Below are 17,500 nucleotides of genomic sequence, written 5' to 3' on the forward strand. Positions count from 1 at the left end.
AAGGGGGAAACTGTAGTCCCCAAGTAGCCTCAGATTCCCCCAACGCCGGGCTATTCTCAGCCCGATAGCAAGCCTTTGTTTTGTGGATTCGGTGGCAGGTTTTATTCTCTTGGAATCTTACCAAGTTTATAGTAAACCAAGGGATGGGACATTTAATCTGCAAAAATGGATTCAAAACGAACCCGGATCCATTTATAGTAATTAAAGAAATGGTAACTCCGAGAACGGCCGGTTTCCGGTTCTTTCTAAGACTTTGTTGACTATCCCACTAAAATAAAAAATATTAACCATTTAGCCAAACATCTACATCCGAATCCGAAGAAGTGGAGAAGAAGGCCTTGTCCCCTGTGGGTAGTGGCCAGGCGTGTAAGAAGACATGGCCTTTTCCCAGGGTATCTACCAAGACTCGGTAAAAGATTCACGCAGGCTTACCTCAAAGAGGTAAGTGAAACAACCTCCTCTATCCCTTCTATTGCCTCCCCTACATTACGACCCGCGGGCAGGTCATGTGGCTTGTCTAGTCGTGTATGGAGGATAGGCGGTCTTAAGCCTATCCCTTCCTGGATGCCCTCATAGGAAGCAATCCCCGGTCGCAGGACTGAGGTCACCTTTGAGGTATTTTCTTCTTCTTGAGGATGATATAGATTTTCGATCTGATGACAGTGACACGTGTATAAAATAAATAGTTGCGGTCAAACCATCTCAAAGGAAGGAAGGCCTACACTTCTTCTGCTGTCTCGTCGACCCCTCTCTTCGATGAGTCGTCCAAACAAAATGTCATGCTTCGCACCCCTCGCATTTTTAGTGGATTCTTCCCAACTTCGAGAGTGAGATTGATCAGACTAACCAAGCAACGGTCAGTTGTGCGGTAGCGTAAAGGGTGCGATAGCAATAGGAAAAAGACTAAGAAAAGTATTTCCGGGTTATGCCATAAAGAAAGACGTGTCTCCTTGATCGCTTAGACGCCCTTCTTGATCGACTGCTCTCGTACAGCCCTTACTATTCTTCCTCTCAAAGAAAACTTGCATGTAGGGGAAAGAGTAAGCCCATGAACTAGATTCTAGGCTGCCCCGATGGAACATTACCATCTAATATCTCATCAACATGAATTTAAATCATGTTCATATCAATTCAGTCTAGAAGAATCCCTTCTACGTACGGATGGAAGGCTTTAATTAAATAAGACTGCCGTCTCGTCTTTCCTTTCTTGAGACCATCCCCTTGCACTCCTCACGCAACATTAGAGGGCCGGGCCCCCTTCAAACTCAAACGGAGGCTGGCAGGGAACGGATTCCTATGCCTCGAGAGCTGGGAAGTTTTGGGTTGGGCTCTGCCCCCATCTAAAGCACAGACAGGCTATGAGACCGACCTGGAAACAACGGTTTCTAAGAGCTCCCAATGTAACAACCTGAGATCCTGTTTCAAGGGTGGTGTGAGCTAGAGACATCGTCAATTACATTTCTACCTCATTTTGCACTTTTGTTGCTTTGAAGATCATCGTCTAGTTTTGTTAGAGCAGATTCAATACCCTCGATTCAACGAGACTCGTCGAATTTAGTTGTGTTCTTGTGTAATAGTAACTCTCTGGCCCCTCTTTTTTTACTTTAAGTCTTGCTTTTCGACCTGGAGGAGAAAGCGATAGCTACATGGGCTAACCTATCTTGTGCACGTATCCGTGTAGAACTCGACATACAGGAGGCTCCCAATCGATTCACTAAGCTAGTTACCAGTACCCCGACAGCTGTCACCTGATCAAAGCGGGAAAGCTGGAACCGTGCCATCTTTAACCACAGCTCTATCTCTTGTTTTGGTTTAGTGCGCTTTAGGCATCTCTAAAGGGATGACCAGTATCTTTCTTTGAATCAATATATATTTACATATAATCATTTTTGGACCAGGCAATTGACGATCTTTACAGGTTTATTTATGTGATTTGAAAAGCTTTTGAAGAAGGTCTAATTAGGTCTTGAAACGAAAGAATAAAGAGTGAACCATTTCTCTGCGACATCAGAAAGATCTTTCTCCATTTTATTCTTCCTAATAAAATACAACTCTCGACAGAATAAGAAGAACAAAAAGGGAATGGGAATAAAGACAAGGGTCCGAAGGAGAAGAAGTAGGGATAAAAACCTTGCTGCTGAAATCCTAATTGCCATAGTTCAGCGATAATTTCGATGGAGATTACTGCCTTTGCCCTGTCCTACCATATTTATAATGGAGTTCGTCATTTATTTATTGACGGATTTGGACGAAAAAGATGGAAGTTCAACTTCAATGCTTATTATTAGCGTTGATAGCTCTCTTCTTTAATTATGCCGTAGAAGCTGACATCAGGCTATTGGCCTTTTATCTGCCCGACCTCCCGGGGTCATTGACTCCTTTTTTGTTTAGGATCCCCTTTTTACATTCAATTCTTTATTGAGCCCGGTGTGGAATCACCATCATTACACATTAATTCTTGGTCTGGCTGTTGGTCTAGCGAGCCTTCCTAGCCGCCTAGAGTGCAGCCTACCTGCTGAAAAGACCGTTACGTAAGTAACTCCGTGCTCCATACAGGGGAAATGAAAGCAGAATTCGTTCGGATCCTCCCACATGTTCAATCTTTTTTTAGCGGTTTCCCCTGAGATTTTTATCATTAATGCAACCTTCATTTTGCTCATTCATGGAGTTGTATTTAGTACCTCTAAGAAATATGATTATCCGCCGTTAGTCAGTAATGTGGGTTGGCTTGGATTACTTAGTGTTGCGCGCCTAGGAGGGCAGCGCGCTTTGGGATGCGGAGGAGCTATTATCGTCCAGCTCCCTAACCTAATGCGGCACCGGGTTTGGACCGCAGGGAACCATAGCATGGGGGGACGTCTAATTCTTTTGCCGCCGCAAGGCTGGCTAATCGTACGCAGCAGGCTCGAAGACCCCTGGTTCTGGAAGGCACATGAGTCCGAACGCTATGTTGAATGTGCGACCGACACTACACTACGTAGGTACCTGTGCAGGTGAGGCGTCGGTCGGTCCTAGAAACGGCGGCAGCGGCGCGAGGAGTTAACGACCGGACGTGCTGCAACCTAGGGATCACCAGGCAGCTCTTTCGCTCTATAGGGATCGGGGGGGCATAGCACAATTCTTCTTGGAGGAGGGTTGTTTGCCCGGGTGACTGATCCTGCCATAATGTACTCCTACCTATACACCGGCAACCGAAGTCGAGCATACATACGACAATCTTCATGCGTGAATAGCCGGGAGGAAAGAAAGGGCGGTAGATGATAATGAGAAAAGGCACCGCGTCTGGCCGGGCGGGCGGAATGGATGAGCGAAAGGTGTCATGCCATGTAGTGGGGAATATCCCGAGTCTCATGTAAGACAACTAAATACACCTCGAGGTGCTGCCGAGGAACTGAGGGACCTTCTCGAGCACAGGATAGGTAATTGAAAGATAGAGGTAGCCCATTCGTTATGGGGAATCAATGCTCCGGACCGAATAGAGCTTACCTACGGCACCTGGCTTTGCTTTCTCCGGTGCATATTAGTTTAGCTGCGCTTACGCGGCCGGTTTGGCTTCCTCTCTGGCACTTTCCTTACCTTACCCCCGCTACACTCTCACTCCAAGCTACGTCTGCTGAGCAAGATGCATTGCGATTTCCTCTTCTGTGGACGCACCGGAGTATGACCCGGGACGGGAAGATAAATACTTTTTTCTCCGGCGAGCTTTCTCTCGTAAAGCCAAAGACGCCCCAAGACAAGGGTCCGAAGGAGAAGAGGACATGGTCAATAGAACCTGGCTGGATCCGGGCTGGGATAGTGGCGCCCATTCAACATCAGTTCCGAAAGGGTTCGCTCATGCTGGAGGGAGCATCCCCACTTAGTGGTCGGTCCGCTAGTTCACGCAAATCCGAAGAAGTTATCACGGACGAGCCACATGCAGGGAAACTTGCACGTGTGGTTCTGGCCGGGCTTTCCTGAGGTATCTAATAACCTTGCTTCTGCTCGCCACTGGCGCACCTCTCCTAACTATTGCCTATTTATTCTGGAATAATCTTTTTAGGAGGGACAATTTTACATATTTCTGCCAAATCCTTCTATTATTAAGTACGGCTGGTACCATTTCGATGTGTTTCGATTCTTCCGAACAAGAGAGGTTTGATGCTTTTGAATTCATTGTATTAATTCCACTTCCTACTCGCAGTATGCTCTTTATGATCTCGGCTTATGATTCAATTGCCATGTATTTAGCTATTGAGCTTCAAAGTTTATGTTTTTATGTGATCGCAGCATCAAAAAGAAAGTCTGAATTTTCCACGGAAGCCGGCTCGAAATATTTGATCTTAGGTGCATTTTCCTCTGGAATATTATTGTTTGGGTACGACCGGACAACTACCGATATCTATGAATATCTTTTCTTAGTTTATATATGTGAAATAGATATAGATAGATATATCGTAAACTATCGGATCGGGTATGACTTAGATGTTAAACTTGCAGACCTTATTGGTTGTGATATTGATCTTACGGGGGGAACGAAATCAAAGAATATATAGACTTGTAGAGACCCTCTATGTAGTTGTCTATCTATAGGGCGATCGATCTACATCTTTCCCCATAGCCCTGGGGCTGTGTCTCGATCTCCTATGTGCGAAATCTAAGAGACTAGTTCCTATAGAGATTCCCCTTGGTCTAATTCCACGCCTTATGACGAAAGTGGAGTCGGCGTGGCGTAAAGTGAAGATTGGGGGAGTAGAGAAAATTACCTTCTGGGGTATTCCGAAGGTGTAACCTAGGCAACGAAAAAGGGGCCCGATACTTCAACTAGAGGAGCGACCAGTTGGTTCACCAAACTCCGACTCAGCGTCACACGTTCTCGAGGTCCGAAGGGATCCAGTGCCCAACTACCGACTCCTCCCGGAATTGCGTTATCGGAGCCGAGCCAGGAATGGCCGTCAGTGGGCACCCACCACTTTTCACGGTTAGAGAGGCCCTCTTTAATACATTAAGAAAAGATGTTTACAGGGGCCAGAACGACTCGGTCATAGGAATTTAGACCACCTACGTGCTGGTAAATGAAAACCACCTCGACCGGATCAGAGTAAACAACAATGTCGAATCAGGCCGCCCCTTGCCTTGAAAGAATTCACACGCGGCCGCCAGCTTTCCCAAAATAAGGGGAGATCTGCTGCTTACTGCTCACGGAAACATCCGACCTATACGTCGTTCGCGTATCTTTCTGATCTCCTTTCCTCATCAGATTTTTGGACCAGGTGAAAAATGGGGTTGATGGTGGTTAGCTAAAAAGGGGGGAGAGAGGAGAGCCTTGGGGTACGCTCACTCCTGCATTTTTGTGTAGCACCTGGGAGCAGCCTTCTCCTTGCCGAGTTTTGCTTCTGATCTCTTTATCAGTCTCTAGTTCGTTACCTTCTATTACCGATCTTCTCCTGCTGCTCGCTTTCTTTCGTTAGTTTCCTTTCTTTTCTTTAAAGAAACTAAAAAAAATAGAATATGAACAGCAGCAGCCAAATACTTTTAAATGAGACTAATCAGGGATGCTTCCATAAAAGACAACTACGGTATGCTATTTTTCAAGTATGTTGCGGTCAACACAGCTTCTGCCCAAATGAGGTACATTCATCCCAAACATCATAGCTCTAATCGTTTCCAATAAGTATCTATCTATTTTTCCTCTTAGCTATTCAAGGAGTATACGCAAAAGATCTCTGATGAACAGTGCCTCTAGAAATAAGATATTGAGAAAATCCCGTGGACATGTATTCTCCTCCAGAATCAGATCGTCAAATTCTTTTTTTCTTGCATTAGGAAATAATGTCTGGCTTGTCGATTGTGTGCCGTTCACTCCAACATGGCGAAAATTATGTAAATTGGAGTGAAAAGGTAAAGTTCTTCTTGATGGGCCAGGAATGTTGGATAATTGCTGAAGGTAACCCGGAGGATGTGGCGAGTAAGAAACCATTTTAATCTTTTTTTGGTCTGGTGGGGCTATGCATGCGATCACAGTGTCTGTAGCTGATAAGATGCGCCCCCATATATATGGAGGGGGCACTACAGACCCAAGAAAGGCATGGCTTACTTTGAGGGAAGTTAATGAACATGCGACCGCAAGTAAGCGTCAGTGCCTGGAGACTGAACAACATGGCCTGAAGCGGGGTAGTTACTGTATTAAGGTGAAGAACCTTTGTGATCAGCTGGAGGCTTTTGGTATGAAAAACTATGATGCCGATAATCTTAGTCAGAGCATGAAGAGTATAAATTGATTTATATGATGGGAGTTGGAAGTCTTTGCTACTGCATCAACATAACCCTTCCAACAGGACCTCGATGGCTTACTAAGCTTATAAAGGCAAGTCTGGCTTCCTTCTTTAGCCTTCAAGGGGACTATTGTTAGATGTGGTGTCAAGCTCCTTCTGCGCCGCTAGCGCTACTACTCATTTTTGTTCTATCTTCCTAGTGAGTTTTTCCCAGCCCAAGGGGAGCGAACTTTTTATGATTTCACTAGCCGTCGTAGAAGGGAAAGATGATCTATGCCCAAATCACGTCACGGGGTTGGATGCAAGTGCCATCGATTTAGCTCTTAGAAGAAGGGAAATTTCATTTTGAAGAGTGGGCATAAATAAGAAATCTTCTCTCTTTCCCGTGCTTGAGGAAGCGAGTGACCCCCGGTCTTATTTAAAGAGAGTGAAGTGAGCCTCGGGTAGGCAAGTCACAGAATCTCTGTCTCTAGAACCTATTATAGGAGCAGGGGCATTAGAGTTGGAGCATTCAACTGAGATTCTCTTAGTGGCTAGCTCTTGGTCAGCGTTGTCGGAATAGAATAAGCGCAGCTAGTCCTTTCTGTAACAACTGCCTTAAGAAAGAAAGATAGCCAGCTACTGACAGGCTTACTCTTGGTCTCCTTGGCCTTGCCTTTTCCGGGAATGGCAAAAAGTATGTTTTCAAGGGTAGCGCGGTCTTTACTATTGGGATAACTTGAATATGAATTTTCTTCTCATCCTAGGATAGTCTCAAGTAGAGGTCTTACAGGGAAGGGAGTTAGCAAGCTGGTAAGGGGACAAAGGCAGAGAAGGGGATATGGGACTTTGACGGGTTTGAAGGAATTAGCTAACTATTACAATAAGATATCTTGCTATTCTCCGATCAACCGCTGGAAGAATCTAAGTTTACATCGTCCTCAACCCATCACTTTTGAAGAGCTTGCTTCCAAAGCCACAGAAATTTATAACTATCTTAGTTATATCGCCCGACGATCTAAGTTCGTTGATAAAGTGACTGATAAAGAAGGATAGAACTCCTGAGAAGACACCGACAAAACAAGCCTGTGTGGTGGAACCTAGAACTTCAGGTGCTACCTCAGATGGGAACATGAGACCAAAAAAAACTTCTAGCCAAGCCCTTTTAAAGTAAGCTCAAGCCGAATCTTCTCAAAGAATAAACGGTCCTCCAAAGTCTCTAAAGGAGAAAGGCGAGGTTTCCTGACGAAAATGACTTATTCAAAGGATTGATAGAACTAAATCTCATCGAGTTGCCAGACTCTAAGCGTCCACATGAAGCAGATCGTGTAGGGGATCCACTATATTGCCCTTACCACAGGGTTTTGGGGCATAAGATCCAAGATTGCTTTGCCCTGAAGTGCAAAATAAAAAGGCTGATAAATGAAGGAACCATAGACGCCGAACTCTTGAAGACTATAAAGAAGGGTAAGGGTAAGAAGGTGGCTGCATCCAACATGGCGACTTATTCTTGCCTCACGATCGATGTATTCGACGAAGATAATTGCCCACTCCATTTCCCGAAGGAGCCAGTTTATATCAACAAGATAACTCTAAGGTCGGGTACTCAATTACCCGACGTACAGCTTCCATCGCCTTCAGTGGGGGCATCCCAAGCTCCACCTCCCCAAACAGCTTCCCCCAATAAGATAAAATACAATGTCATGGCCCATCTGAAGAAAAGACCCTCCTTGCTAAGCGTGTACGACACATTGTGTCTATCTGAAGATCTTAGAAAGGCGCTGATTACAGCTCTGCTTTGTCCTTTCCTGAAGAAAACTCATGCAGAGGTTGCAAAAATCGACACATCGACGGCTCAATGCTGTTCTATAAAATTATCAGATGAAGACTTGTTGTTGGGGACTAAGTTGCACAACCGACCTTCAAATATGGATGATCAAGTACTACTTTATCCAATGCGGACTTTGACGCTTTGGGAAAGGAGTTCGCTAAGGAACAATGGTACACTGGTCGCTGTAAGGCTTTATATATACAGGAACCTCAGTTTTTTTGAGAGTTATCTAAAATAATTTTAACAAACAAGTCCATCCATTTTGCTTTTACAGCAGGGCGTCTTAAGTGTTGCTCGCTCAGATTCGTCAAGCTCGTCAAATCTCATATTTAGAATGAATATATGGATCATGAAAACGGATCCTATCTGATGATGTCATCCACTCGTAAACAAGATAAGATCGATTCTCTCATATAGGAAAGTGAAAGTATCGATGATCTGCTTCTAATAGATCGTTGATCAACCAATAGTGCTCATTGAGCCGGTCACCGTTGGCTAAGAACCATTTCTCACATCAAGGTAACTACAATAGGCAAAAGAAGACTTTTAGGTCATTGATTCAAATTCTACCTATATTTGCATTCACTTAATGGTCAAACCAACAATGGAATTGACTCTAACATCCGGCCGGAGGAAAGACTGACTACTACAAGGGCTTGTGCCAACCAACAAGAAGGGGGACGGTGCAAAGACATCTCTTGGCCAGAACCGGACATTGCCCTTTACCATCCCACCACTAGGAGACTGGGACTCGAGGCGTGGTTAAGTATTCCCTTCCGCTCTGGAAGTCAATTTATTTCCTATCTTTCGGTGAACAATATCTTTATTTTCTCTGATTTGAAGTTATAGGAATAAAAACTTTACTTTCCTCTGCAGTGAGCTTCTAGAGAGCGTGAAGTCAGTCTTGTAGATCCAGGGTTTTTCCGCCGTAGCCACCTATGCCCTACCCGAAGGGGCGGTGGTTCCTTGTCTCTGTTATCCCTATCTCTCACAAGAGCGACTTAACACAACAATCCATCGAAGCTCGGCGTACGCGATTAGAATCAACTTGACTACTTTCACTTTCAATAACAAAAATGAAAGAAAGTCATGCTGATCAGTAGTAGTGTCTAAGAGGAAGGGTTGGCCTTTTGAGCTACCTATTTTTTGTGATCAAATTTGAAACTTAGCTTCTCACGTTGCTATAGATTCTCCATTTCGTGGGAAGAAAGAAATCGGCTTTGCCCAAGTTGTAATGACAATTACATTCCCTGTCGATGAAGAATGTTTCGAACACCTAGACCAGCTGCCGCTTAGTCACGTCTGCGCTTAGATAGCGATGTGAACCCGCCTTCCACGAAGATGTTCCTCCGCTGGTTCGTTAGAAAATACAAAGAAATTGATGGGGCCCATCCCGCGTCCCCATCCCCAGTCCTTCTTCTTTCTATTGAACTGGGCCCAGCTTGACCTGCCAACTCCCTCACCTCAAACCAAATAAGTCGTCTCCCTTCTTTGGGGAGAGCGCCCCTGCTGCCTAACCCCCCATGGCCGTCCTACGAAGGACTTTTAGTTCGTTCCCTTCCCTTATTAACAATAACAAAGTAGACAAATCCCTCTTCTCTCCAGGCAAATCGAAAAAGCTAAACTAAAGTAGGATCCAACTACGAAGGCGGACCAGAGGTTGAATCTAACCTTTTGATGTCTGATAGGATGGACTTAAAAAATTGACTAGTCGATCTTTTCTTTTCAAGATCTTTCAAAAGATAAGAAAGTCGTTGGTTGCGATAACCAATCTCGTCTTGCATGAGATCCGTTAAAGCGATGTCAACGCCCCTTCGGATATCCTCTTTATTAGCAATCGATAGTTTAGTTTCGAAAAAAATCCTGGAAATAACCAGGATGATCTTTTCTTGTTTAATCAGCGCGGTCCTATAGGTCTGGGTGAAAGATCTTTCCGTTTTTCTTTTTTCGATAAGTTGGAGAGAACTGCAATTAATAGCTCTAATTTCATTTGAAGTTAAAGTAGCAGCATGGGAATGGGGAATAGAGGAAGATGGTCTGTCGCTTCCGGAACCAACTGGCGGCTGCTGTGGCAACGCCTCCTGGGCCGGAGGAAGCGAACTAGCTTCATCGCCGGGCTCAGGAAGCGATTCAAAACATCGGGCAAGAGATCGCCAATCCGAAGAATTCAGATTACTTGGTGATTTAGTTTCCCACTGCCGCGATGATGGTCCAGCTTGCTCCACGGCTCGGTTTTGCCCCGTAGATGCGGTTTCTGCTGCCTCCGACTGGCCTCCTAGGGGCCTCGTTTGAGGCAAGACAGTCACACCTTCTTCAGAAGGTGCCACAGAATGAGCTATATGGGCCGACGTTACAATATTTTAAAAATGAGTGTTGGCTGGTATAACCAGTCGACTATCCACTTCTAATCGACCTAAGTCTGAAGGCCCTTCCACCACTTCGAGTGGCGGATTCTGGTGCCCCTGCGGTAGGATCTCTTGCACCGCGACAAGTTGTTCAAGGGGTTCCTTTAAAAAAGGAATGATGGCCAAAAATAGATCATTCATTTCTTTATTTTTTGACTATATGAAATCCACACTTTGACACCTAAGATTCCGTAACGAGTAGATACTTCCGCAGGAGCATAATCGATTTTCTGGTGAAATACATTACGAGATGTTTTTCCATACTTCCCGCATTCTGTTCTAGCTATTTCTGCACCTTCTGATCGACCTGAACAACATATACGGATCCCCTCCACCCCTTTTTTCATTACTAATGGAATATTCTTCACTATTTTAGTAAAAATGGAACGAAATGATCTTGTTTTGGTCCTCAGTTGAAAAGAGATGTCTTGAGCAATCGGAGAAGCACTTTGATAAACAGATTTGATCTTGACCGATTCAATTAAGGTATTAGTGTTTGTTCTATTAGACAACAAAGATCGCATTTTTTTCATTTCGTTCAAATAAGAATTGTACCCGTACGGAATTCTTCTGTTTCTCAGTATGATCTCTATCATCATCTCTATTCCCTTTATCAATTCTCCTATCCTACCTAGGTCTATGAATTTCTCTATCAATTCCATTACCTTATCCTTAGCCATGAGGTTCCAACATTTTCTCCTTAATTGACGTAGGAGTTGTTGCCGGGCATTCTTAAAAAAAAGGTTATTATACACCCCAACCCTTGGAAAAAAAAAGGTAGCACCGAAGAAAGGAAAGAGCGAGATGGTGGTTTTTGTTGTTCCCGCGAAGCGAAGATCAATCGCTTGGCGAATGAAGTGGGTCAACCTCTTTTTGGCTTCGGCCAAACACTTTTTCTCGCTGGTCGAGCTTTCTAGAAAAAAAGCGATGCGAGAACGTATTCTCTTATCTAAGCTTCTTTCCTGTGCATTAGCTCCCCCCATTGTAGATGGTTCAGCCACGCCCGGTGCCACGAAATGATTGAGAACTACGACGGGGTCGAAATGAATTTTTTTCTTTGTATTCAATAAGTATTGCATGACCGAATAATTCAAGGAAGAGCGCACTGCGGGGAGGGTCCTTTTAAGTAGATGACTCGTCGGGCCGTCGGAGCGGGACTTCTTTGGGAAAAAGAACTTAAATAACTTCGTTTTTCTGAAGGAGTCGTCATTTTCTATCAGGAAGGCTATGCCATTTACAACCCCGGCGTATTTCGGATGCTTGAAGGCCCCGCTGACCCGAAGTGATTTAGAAAGATTCTTCTTTATCGATGGTGATCGGTCATGGTATCCATAGCCTTGCTTCTTTTTCGGCCAAATCCTGATTTCGTTTTGCTTCTCCCGATCGTCGAGCCTGATCGACTCAACTCTTTCCCCCGACCCCCGGCCTCTCACTTCGTTTCGTTCTTCTTCTGTACCGTCGCTTGAATGAAGACACCCGATCGGCCCGACTTTCCCAAATTCCCACCACCGGCCCTTCGCCTTTCCGGGTCTGGATTTTTCGCGTCGTTTTAGTCGTCGTGGTCGACGGGGAAGAAAGAAATGAAGGAATGTTCTTTTGGGAAAATGTAGAATAATACACCTACCGAGACGAAAGCCAAAGGTGAGTCTCGTAGGTGGACGTATCGAACCGAAATAAGATCTCAGATTGAGATCTTGATACACTGATTTACCATAATAATAAATAGAGTCAATGGTGACTCCGCCGTGGGAAGAGCCGCTTCCTTCTTGCTTGATAGGGGGGGCTTCTATTCACCAACGCAGACTAAAAGTGCTCTCCGAACCGTGCTGGATAGTGACCCATCACACGGCTCTCAAACCCAACCTGTGGTGGATCCCGGGAGACAAAGTAAAAGCGCTTGATCCTTTGCCCCATACTTTGTACTTTGAGATGCTCCTCCCCGTCGATCAAGGATTTTTATTCTCTAGGCTTAGCTTTAAGCCGCTATCGTTCGGTTCGGATAAGTCAAGTCCCTTCGGTCGGTTCGCTCAGGTGGTCTTCCCTTATCTTCCCTAACGTTCAGAGTTGTTCTGGTTTGAGATGAGAAAGGAGCACCGGAAAAGCGCCATGAATGAATAAGAAATTGACAGCAGAGGGAATCAATGATTCTTATTCGACCGAGTTATAGCTAGCAAGATGTCGATTACACACCGGAGGTTGGTAAGAACTGAGGGACAATGCCCCCTAACCTAAGTGGGCCTACCTGCGAAGCAACTGGTACTTGATCGGGCGGGGGGCGGTTTGGTTTCGTGCAACGCCCTCGCAGCAAGAAGAAGCAGTTGTCATTTGAAAGTAAAGGCTCCTATCCTCTTTTACGAATTTACAACTCTCTTTACTGAACGAGACTCCACCCATATCCCTACTAGTGGATATTCTTTATTTTCCATTCTATCATTTGTTTGACAGCTTAAATTAGGCTCCCTTTAGATAGGGTTTTGGTTTTTATCAAGATAGGTCAAGGGCGCGTCGGAACGGTCGGTAGCTGCTTAGTCTCATCCGACTTAAATAAAAGTTTCCTTGTACTGCTTTTTTCAAAGAAAAAAAAAGAAAGAAGGGGGTCGATTTAGGCTCCTTCCCTTCTACTGCATAGCTGCGCTAGCAGGTACTACGAGCCCTCTGTCCCACGCATCTAACCAGCTCGCGTGGTTCACCGGTTCCACCGAAAACTCTCATTTGTTGAAGCGGAGCATAGTGCGCTTTAGGGGCCGAGCGATAAATGTCTCTTTTTTCGTTTCAGGTTATTCACTGATCTGAAACTTAGCACTTCTTTTCTTATTGATTCCAAGGGTGGCGGCATTCTTGAATGAAGTCTATCCGAACCGAATTAGCACTTCTCAGATCAGGCTAAGCCTCTCCAGCTGAGCTGGGCGCCGGGGCCCTGGATGCGCTAGCGATTGGCACATAGGGGAGTGGTTGCCCGGGTTTCTCGGCCTGGTATCCTGCACCTCGCGTTCATGATATCTACATTCAACTCTGCCCCGGAGACACGGTCGAAGCACGCCCGCCGAGTGTGCTTCTTTCACGACATGCTCTAGTCCTGGGTGTCTTTCAGTGGTCTTCTAGCCTTAGAATAGAAGAAGTCGTGTCCGCCCCGGACATCCGCAACGTCCTCCCACGCCTTTTTCTATTTAAAATCTGGGGCAAGGAAAAGACTGACCCATTCGGTGACTTTCGCGGTCGCCCTCACTGAACCAACTTGAATCTGAACTACGATTCAGATCAAGTCTTACCGAAATCGGATTTCCTTTTCGTGCCATATGTACTTAGACTTTCCTTTTTTCCCCTTTTTTCTTCCCGGTTCAATATTTGTGCTCGAAGGTCTTCGTTTCCGTGTATCTGATCTCCTCTGCTCTTACTGCACCTACCCAAAAGAGAGATTTTGCCATGTTTCCCGAGAGAGGCCGCCTTCTCTCAGGCCAGCAGTCGACTAGAAGTAGAAGACTGCTTTATGACGGGCTTTCCTGTTTCCTGGGCTCTGCTCGCTTCGTCTACGCTCCGATCTTAATAATTGAAAAACTACTTTGGCAGCCTTGCCCTGCATTAAGATTGAAAACTTGTCGTCAAGAAAAAAAAATGGAAATAAATAGTGATTCAAGATCTAGATGGATCTCTATCTTTATCTCTATCCACGAAGATACCTATCTATATGGAGAAAGATCTATCTATGAATAGATCTAAACTATCCTCTATCCGGATAGATATATCCCTTATGAGGGATTACGCCGATCTTTATATGTTTTGGCCACGTTCGTTTCCGCTCCGAAGAAGAAGGTTTGGATCTTTCAATCTTATGTCGTGAGGGATGTGACCTATGTTAGGTCCATAAAATACCACAGCTTTTGGTGTTCTATGATTCACCTCCGAATAATGAGTAGGTAGTTCGATTCTTTTTATTTTTCTCTTCATAGTAAACTGATGGGGGGATGCGGAGCAATAGGTCGAATTACTATATAAAGAAGAGTTGTAAACTATAGGATTTATTGTTTGAGTAGGAATATTTTGGTTTTTCTCGTTCCTTCTCTTCGATAAGAATAAGGATTTGAAATGATACAAATTCCTCTTCATTCTGTTGTGCTCATCGAAATTACTGCCTAAGCATACTTTTTTGGATCCAAACTTCTTTGTGTCTTCTTCTTGCATAGAAGAATGCAACTGTTGTAAAAACTGGGATTTTAGTAGTAGGCGGCATCCCTTCAACGTTTTGAATTTTCGGAACCATTCTGTTTTGGTTCTTCTCCACATTCTTCCCGGGCGATCCAGAAATTTGCCTATGATTTTTTCACCGCGGGTTCTCGCATCATTTTCTTGAAAAGATATTATATCACCGTGGGACACTTTAAAATGAATAATGTTTACCATTCTATTATTCACACAAACCCTTCGATGACTTATCGTCTGCCTTGCTTGAGGAATAGTTTCACGAAAATGGAGACGAACCGGAATAACATCCGATCTTGTTTCTGGATTGAGTAGAAAAGGGATATATGATCGTTTTCTTCTTCTGTGCATCTCTGTGATGGGTAAATCTCTATGAAAAAGGGACAACTTTCGTGTAGTTTGTGATTGGATGTAACTGTTAAGATTTTTTCTCGAATAAATCTTTCTCTTAATAGATCTTTTCTTGTTTCTCAATCTTTTGAGAATGCGGCGTTGTATTATTGTAAGTTCTCTGTTCCAAACATTTCCTAAAAGTAGACGACAAGTTTTAAATCTTAATGCAGGCAAGGCATATCTCGTTGAATCAGTCTTTTTCGCCACATCGCGTATAACGGGAATCGAACCCCCCCTGCTGCTGTCGGGCAGATGGAGAATGCAATACTTCGACCCAGCAACTAACTTGTGTTGAGTAGGTTTTAGCTTGCCCCTTTCTTCTTATTAGGTTGATTGATTTGGAACCCTATTCTAAGGTAAGCTTCCAAAGCTCCTTTCTTCAGCTGGTGCGCAGGAGCGCACTTTCGTTTTCCCCTTACTAGTAAAGGGGGTTTTATGAATCGAGATCTCCCGCCAACCGTCTTCTCTTCCTATCACTTTAACTTCGTTCGAGAAATCTGATCTCACCGGGCCGGGCGAAGGGGAATGAAGGTATGGGTGGTCCGGGAACAACAACGGGAGAGGGCTCGTAGCCCCCCGCTCTCTCTTCCCCAGCCTCGGAGAGATGCAGAACTCTTTTTTTTCGTAAAAAAAAAATGAATAGATAGAGCCATGATACATTCCGGAATATTGTAAAGGTAAATAGACTCTTTTCGTCCCCTTTTCGATGTCTGTCTGAGGACCTCTGTCAATGTTTTGGAATGTTTAAGCTCGCCTTTTGTAACAAGTAGACCCACGATACGGACTAATAGATGTTCCTAATCTTACCCGTAAGTAAGATCTATTCATAGTTGGTCAGTCCCCTACGGCATGTCTTCTCGCTTTTCATGAATGTGTCTCCCCCTCTGCTTATGTGAGTTTGACCCGCCTTTGACTCTGCTTGCTTCCTTCCCCCGGCATTGCCCCTGTTGACAGCTTTTTGCCTTCTTTAAGTGCGGAAAGCAGCCTTGTACTATAGTTGGTTGCAGGAAGTCTGTTCAAAAGGTGCTATTGATTGTGTCCTTTTCAGTAGTTGCCATTGATCGTCCTTCAACTGAGCTTTCTCGTTGGCACGGATGATTTCAGTTAGAGTTGTTTCAACTATCGAAGAGAGGAGAGGAATTTATTCACATACATCATATCTTTGGGTGCCTAAATTGTTGTTGGTTTCGAATTCTATTTTGCCTATTTGAGAGGGGAATTTCAATTGTTCCTTATGAGACACTAATACCGATACGGATTCCCTCAATTACGGGCTACCTCTTAGAAAGTTATATGGCCCAACCAAAACAAATACCAAGTAGGGGATGCGAATCGAGGATTCCTATCATTGAAGTGAAACTGGATCGTCGGTCGGACCGACGAAAGGTGAACAGGTTGAGTTAGATACATGATCGACGAATTAAGCGATCACATGACCTAAGATTCTACTTTGATAAGTCTTAGGAGAGTGAGGCTGATTCTTGGCGAACAAGCAACTGCTCTCTTGAGGGCTCTGTACGGGAACCACCCCAGTTACGAGTAATTAGGGTCTTCCCCGAGCACTAAGTAGATCCCATTCTCCCTTTTCCAAAGATTAGAAGGAACTTGTCAGAGACTAGTACCTTCTGTAGTGGTGGAACAGAAAAAAGGAAGCCGCTTACGAGCAGCTTTCTCTCATACGTCATGATATTCGAGAGCCGGGGGGAAGGTCGGGCGCAAGTAGATAAGGTCTAATTGTCCGTAACTAAGGAGATAGAGCCCCTTTATCCGTTCCGTCAAAGAGATCACCTAATGCAAGCCGTGCAATACGGAGTGATAAGCGCGCAGTATAGCATTGAGGGGGAGGTAGACATCTAAATATGCCACCATCTCTCTCAATCTTCACTCATGAATGCTCGGTATAGGAAGCATCTATCTTAGTCTTTGGCTTTCCAGACAGACGCGTTAAGCAAGTCAGTCAGTTCAATGTCATATTAGGGGGTTGGCGCCAACATGTCATTATCGGTGAAAATGACAGATTCCAGCTTCTCGCGAGTCACTCGCCGAACTCCTTCAGCCATGCAACACTGTGCAGAGGATCATGATTCTCTCTTTTTCTTTCCATGTTAAGTTTCTGAGTTTAGAAGAGAAGATAGGTTAAAAAAACTCATAACTTGGGTTACCTTTTAGCGAGCCAATCATACTACTTATGAAATTTAAGAAGAGAAGCATAAGTATACTTGAATTGAATGACTTCTTACTGATGAGAACCCGTGCAAAAACGAAACGTTATTTATATAAAATAACGTATACCCCGCAAGATAAAGATCTCTTTTTAAGTTAGCTATACTCAGACAGTTTACTCTTTTCCTGTATGCTCGCGAGCGTCTATGAGCCGCGTAATATTAAGTCTAGCAGTGTAATGTATCCTATATTTAAGTTATGTACTTCTAAAAAGACAGAGG

General features: G+C 44.4%; 1 protein-coding gene across 1 annotated transcript; it reads right to left on the reverse strand.

The window, feature by feature from the left end:
- Positions 1 to 14,225: 14,225 nt before the first annotated feature.
- On the reverse strand, positions 14,226 to 15,502 carry LOC140866464 (small ribosomal subunit protein uS4m). Its single transcript, XM_073271453.1, is given in 2 exon segments — positions 14,226 to 15,232; positions 15,235 to 15,502. Coding segments are annotated over 2 exon segments (1,029 nt in total). The 5' UTR covers positions 15,266 to 15,502; the 3' UTR covers positions 14,226 to 14,234.
- Between the last annotated feature and the right edge of the window lie 1,998 nt (positions 15,503 to 17,500).

Source organism: Henckelia pumila, chromosome 4 (assembly GCF_033568475.1).
Source record: "Henckelia pumila isolate YLH828 chromosome 4, ASM3356847v2, whole genome shotgun sequence".
NCBI classification, from domain to species: Eukaryota; Viridiplantae; Streptophyta; class Magnoliopsida; order Lamiales; family Gesneriaceae; genus Henckelia; species Henckelia pumila.